Below are 6354 nucleotides of genomic sequence, written 5' to 3' on the forward strand. Positions count from 1 at the left end.
CTCCTCTTTTCACCCTGTGTGTTGAGCTCTCTGTTTTAGCTACAGAGTGACATTTCACTTCTGTTCCATCCTTGTTGGGAGTCGCACATGCTCAGTAGCTAGGTAAGGACTACTAGCCAGTCAGAAGCAGAGTATGAGGGCGTGTCCTGACAGTACCTAGGTAAGGACTACTAGCCAGTCAGAAGCAGAGTATGAGGGCGTGTCCTGACAGTACCTAGGTAAGGACTACTAGCCAGTCAGAGGCAGAGTATGAGGGCGTGCCACACTAGCAGCTAGGCGAGCATTATAACGTGTGTTAGAAAGTGACCACGTTTGTCTCTGAAGTAAAGGCTGGACTACAATAGAGCTGTTTGGAGCAGTTTGGTAAGTCCCTTTGGGGGGGACTTTAGGCTTTTTCACATTGTAAACCTATTACGTGCACAAAAATTATATATTACACAATAAAGGAAAGGGAAAAAGCCAAAAACCATAATATGAGCACTTTAAAGGTTAAAGCTTTAGTGCGTAGTTTCTGTCGCCCCTATGAGGAATTTGAAGTAATTTACAACAAAACTGTCGGCGCGTCCACATGATACAAGCCTTCTGTGATCGCGTAACAAAAGGTTTTATTGCCATTCTAACCATTTTATTTCTATGATCAAAGTACTATATTAGAAAAATGAGTTACCATGGTTCTTGGCCTATGCCAGTTGTGTTCAGTCTCTGTGCAGCTGTATGTGGGGGTGATCTTCAGCTCTGAATAATGTGCAGTGTGCACTACCATATATAACAATGACGGTGTGAACAACTAAATATAAGCTACAATCAACATTAAAGCTAGGAAAATCATCTTTGGGTATTATGCTATGATACTATGCTAGGAGTATTTCTTAAATCCAGGCTTTGAGCCTGTTACGTTTTAAAAAGATGCTCTAATAAAAAAATCAGTTGAGCCAAATCTTTGAAAAAAGTTTGAGTTTGATCTGCTGGTCAAACTGTTTTTTATTCTAACTTAAAGTGAAACCCTGTTCAGGTCTGGACTCTGTCATCACTGGTATTTAAGACTGAAGGGCACACAGAGCATTATGGGTAAGAACCGCCCTTATCACAGCAGGGAATGTTAATGAAACACAGATAGTTTCCATATCTGACAACACCTCAGGAGATACAGAGACTCAAATAGACTGTAGGGAGAGACAGACCTATCAGACTATTTTTAACTGCAATGGCTATGGAAGCAAATAAGAGACATCAGTATTTGAATTTTAACAGCCACTGAATAGTCAGTATTTGATATCTATATCATTCTAAATTCAGTAATTTAGAGGTCACCTATTTTTTTATTTGCAATTTTAAAAGCTTAATTTAAATGAATAATTAATGTATATTTTTCAATGGTCACATATTCAGATTCAAAAATCCAATTTTCAAGGATGTCTGGAATTTGGCCAATTGAATTTTTTTTTTTATTCTGAAGCAGAATCCTGAATTTGTGACCACTGAGGAAAAACATATTCAAATTCAGCTTTTGAAATTGCAAATCAAGAAATTTTATATTTTAATTTCAAAGAGGTGTATTCAGAAACATGTTTTTTTTCAAAGTAAAATATTTCAATATTAAGTATTCAGTAGCTGTTAAAATTCAAATACTTATGTCTCTTATTTGCTTCCATAGATGTCCACACTTTTATCTTTACTTATCTGTATATATACAACTATATATATGTATTTTTCAAGAGAAAATTCGCAATTCTTCTAGTAGTAGTAAGTAGTAAGTAAAACAATTCATTTTCATTTATATATTTAATTACAATGTAACAATGTTACGCAGCTCTGTTTACACTTGATTCTAGTAGATATTTACTTTTTATTTTTTTATTTTACACCTTTGGCAATGTAAATGTCTGTTTCAATGTTTACATTTGAAATGAACTGAGGCAGAGACACAGAGACAGCACATTGTGATTGATAGATTGTTGTCATTGTAACAGGCCGGATGTAAAACTCCTAATAGCCACAAATTCATTCATGTTTTCTTTCGACCATTTCCTGGAAATTCAGTTAAAATGTGTAAACTAGACTGAAGAAAGTTGTTCCTGCTGGTTCCTGCAGCTCTGACTTGGACCTTTGAGCCGGAGCCTTAACAGGTTCAGACTGGTTCATTTTCGTCTGGAAGCTTTTTATCTATTGTCTCTTATCTTCTCTTTAAGTGCTTCTATTCCAGTTTTGTTCCATCTTTGGTCGGCTCTTCTCTCTCTCTCTCTCTCTCTCTCTCTCTCTCTCTCTCTCTCTCTCTCTCTCTCTCTCTCAGTCATTCTGTCCTGCCCCCCTCCCCCTGCCTCTGGATGTTATAAAACGCCTCCATCTCCGTCCATCCTCTCTGCACGCAGTATGGCACCGAAGAAAGTGGAACCCAAGAAGACGGAGGTGAAGAAGGTGGAGGCGAAGAAGGAAGAGCCTCCTCCGCCCCCCAAACCTGTGGAGCCTGAATCCAAGCCTCCCGAGGTGGACCTGAAGAGCATCGTGGTGGAGTTCACCCCCGACCAGATCGAAGAGTTCCGGGACGCCTTCACGCTGTTCGACGAGACGCCCGCCGGTGAGATGAAGATCACTTTCGCCCAGTGCGGCGACGTCATGCGAGCGCTCGGCCACAACCCCACCAACGGCGAGGTGCTGAAGCTGCTGGGGAGGCCAAAGGCGGAGGAGATGAATGTCAAGCTGCTGGACTTTGACACCTTCCTGCCAATGCTCCAGCACGTGGCGCGCTCCAAAGAGCAGGGCACCTTTGAGGACTTCGTGGAGGGTCTGAGGGTGTTCGACAAGGAGGGCAACGGCACGGTGATGGGGGCCGAGCTCCGCCACGTCCTGGCCACGCTGGGAGAGAAGATGACGGAGAATGAGGTCGACCGGCTGATGGTGGGACAGGAGGACGCCAACGGTCTCATCAACTACACCGAGTTCGTCAAACACATTCTGGCCGGGTAAAAACCACCTGCCGGGTTCTCGATGGACTGAGGTTCGGTCGTTCTCTGACGGACTCAGTTTCAGTCGGTTTTGTAGATTATTATATGCTAAAAAATTGGTGTGATACTCCATTTCCATAAGAGATTAACAGATTAACAGTCCCGGTGCTGGACAAGAAGACAACGCCCCAGAGCGAGAGGGGGGGGGAGGGTGGTATAGGAGTTTAGGGAAAGGATAGAACGGGGCTCACTCGGTGGAAGAGATTTGTGGACCGACTCCGACTATTTGTGTGTTGCTAGGGAAACTTAGTCTCTGCTTTGTGATCCCACAGATCTGTTTCTGTAACTCTCATGCTTGACTAATTAAAACTTACTCGTCTGAAATAGTACTATCGTCTCAGTGACTCTTGTGTAGGATCGGTGTAAAACCAATTTAAGAATACACGTTGAAGAATAATTGGAGTCAGGTTTTGGTACCTTTTATAGGGGCACACGGAGGCAGTCTCTAACAAACTGAGTCTGTCTTTGAAGGACTGATGTTCCATCTATCTATGTCTTACGGACTGAGGTTCAGTCTGTCTCTGAAGGACAGAGGTTCCATCTGTCTCTGAAGTCAAGTCTCTGCTGTATTCAATGTTGCTCTGTCTCTCTAATAAAACATCTTCAGTCCGTCTCAGTTATGAACTGTGCTTGTTGGAAAGTCAAAAGAGCCCAGGATGAACGGATCGACTTTTAGGAGATTTACTGCAGATGTATTTATCCTTATTTGTATTGTTTACAGCCAGTGGTGTTGTTTCTGTGTATTTGTGAGAGTATATATGTATTTGGGTGCAATAACAGGAGACCTGCTAACAGAGATGTTGCTGAGGCTCAGATAAAAGCAAAGTGGTCGTGATAAAAGAAATGTGGATTTAATACAAGATTTTTAATAACTCAAAAATGGATCATTTAAAATTCAAGCAATAGGCTTTTTATTAACTCATGATCTGATTACAGTAACATAAACCATGTAAAGAAATATATAGTGTGCCAAAACAGATTTGTGTCAACATCAGGACAAGGTATTGTCTGTGTGTGGATAGTCTCACATTGCCAGACCTTTCATCACAGCGCTGTGTCAGTGCTACACCGCTTATCTATTCTGGGATAAGGGGGAAAAAACACTGGCTTGTGTGGGAGAAAAAGTTCTCTCAGGTCCAACTCTGTGGTTGGTTCAGATGACTTTTATTCACTACGCAGTGGAGACACAAGTTTACAAGAAGTTGTAGGATTCTCTCTGAGCAGAATGAGTTTCTGGCCAGGGTTTTAAACAAATGTAGGAAACAACAGAATAAACAAAAGCTGAGAAGACAACTTACTTAACCCTCCTGTTGTCCTCGGGTCAAATTTGAGCCATTTTTAAAAAGTTTCCATTTCTAAAATTTGGGGTTCTTTCAACAAAGTTGTCAAAGAAACTAATGTGGATGGTTCCATACAACTATTACTCGTCACAGGTAAAATAAATCAGTTCACTACTTTTATTGAATTAGTGTGTTTTATTTAATTGTATAGCATTTGAAAAAAAAAAATTACAAGAGAACGTTGAAAAAAGTGACAAAAATGTTGGAAAACGCTTTAAAAACGTGGGGGGAAAAATTGACAAAAACATCAAAAAAAATCGCTGAAAGAAATGACTGTGACAAAAAAACTGGAAAAGAATCAGCAAAAACATTGGGAAAGGTGTCGAAAAAGAACAACAGAAGGTTGAAAAAACAGCCTTCGTTTAAAATTTTGACCCAGAAAAAACAAAAAGTCGACGGGAAGACAACACAAGGGTTAAGTCTGTCTGAGTAGACTCTATACCGTCTGCTGCATCGAAGCAAAGCTGCTTTTTCAACTCACGATTCTATACAATTCATGATTTTAAGTTCACGATACGATTTTCTCAAGATTTTTATCAACACAATGAGCTACAGACAAATGACTGAAATATATGTATTTATTTATTCACACAACAAAAACACGCCCTCTTATCCAAAGTGCAACTGAAATTGTGTTTTGTATTTAACACAAATGAAATAAAAAAAGATTTGATTTTTATAAACAAATCCCACATCAAAATAACTAAATAAATTGAAAGAAAATCTCGTAGTGATTCGGTTAAAAATAGATATAAATGTATATTATATATATATATATATATATATATATATATATATATATATATATATATAAAAACAATACTGGAAGTGGAATGTAAATCAAACACCGCCCATGATGAGTGTGATTGGTTTAAAGAAATGCCAATAAACCAGAGCAGGTTTTTCTCCCATCCAGGAATGCTGTGTGGACTAACCAGACCCTCCTCCACAGCGCTGTGAAGGAAGGTCTGGCAATGCGAGACTAGTCGATTCAAAACTCCACAAAGATAAAAGTAGCCAGTGTGATCTAAATCTAGTTCTAAAAGAATTCAAGAAATGATCAAGTACAATTTCAGTATCTTAGGCAAATTAATATGATTGACAATATACACCACCGGTCAAAAGTTTGGGGTCACTTAGAAATTTCCATTCCACTCCATTCCAGACACAATACCTGCTGAGATCAGTTGTATTGTTTTTTTTAACCAGGGCAGCAGTTTTCAGATTACATTATTTGCTTACATAATTGCAAAAGGGTTCTCAACTGTTGTAGAAAGAAGTGGCTGAAGAAATGCTTGAAATCCATGTTTTTTGGTCTAAACGTCATACCCAAATTAAAAGTGGTACAGCTCCCATATACTTTGACACTCAGGGGTGTGCCTGATATCATTGGAAAGGTGATTGATGTGGGTTTGTTTGTGTATTTGAGAAGTGTTGTATTTTGTAGTTTTTTGCTTTTTATTTGCACTTTTCAAATAGAAATAAAAAAAACGCACAGACATATTTTGTAGAAAAGAATTCATATAAAATCCATTTTTGAGTCTTTTAGCTTCTGAATTTTTTTTCTGTAGTAAGCTGAGACGTGGCTAATGCTGTGTTGTCTGTCACCTGTCAGATGTGTTTACAGCAGTGTATTTTAATAATTTTACAGATTTATAACTTGGACAGAAATAAAAAATCTCCATTCTAGCCTCTGTAACTCTGTGTCAGTAAGGCCTAGAATCACCCTGACACAACTTGAGTGTTTCCTTTCCAATGATATCAGGCACACCCCTAAGTGTCAAAGTATATGGGAGCTGTACTACTTTTAATTTGGGTATGACGTTTAGACCAAAAAGCATGAATTTCAAGCATTTCTTCATCCACTTCTGTCTACAACAGTCGAGAACCATTTTGCAATTATGTAAGCACATAATGTAATCTGAAAACTGCTGCCCTGATTAAAAAAAACAATACAACTGATCTCTGCTGGTATTCTGTCTGGAATGGAAACTTTTGACCGGTAGTGTATA

General features: G+C 39.0%; 1 protein-coding gene across 2 annotated transcripts; it reads left to right on the forward strand.

Moving 5' to 3' along the window:
• Positions 1-2370: 2370 nt before the first annotated feature.
• LOC114570953 (myosin light chain 1, cardiac muscle-like) lies at positions 2371-3115 on the forward strand. 2 transcript variants are annotated; one of them, XM_028601619.1, is made up of 2 exons: positions 2371-2385; positions 2428-3115. In XM_028601619.1, exons 1-2 carry the CDS (start codon positions 2371-2373, stop codon positions 2962-2964), a joined length of 552 nt encoding a protein of 183 aa, XP_028457420.1. In that variant the 3' UTR covers positions 2965-3115. The 2 variants fall into 2 exon arrangements, with proteins under 2 accessions (XP_028457420.1, XP_028457419.1); XM_028601618.1 differs by having other exon boundaries at positions 2371-3115.
• The last annotated feature ends 3239 nt before the right edge of the window (positions 3116-6354 follow it).

This window comes from Perca flavescens, chromosome 16, assembly GCF_004354835.1.
Source record: "Perca flavescens isolate YP-PL-M2 chromosome 16, PFLA_1.0, whole genome shotgun sequence".
Lineage (NCBI taxonomy): Eukaryota > Metazoa > Chordata > Actinopteri > Perciformes > Percidae > Perca > Perca flavescens.

Bases quoted from the DNA above. Each gene is read 5' to 3' on its own strand.
- LOC114570953 (XM_028601618.1), top strand. From the start codon at position 2,371: ATGGCACCGAAGAAAGTGGAACCCAAGAAGACGGAGGTGAAGAAGGTG.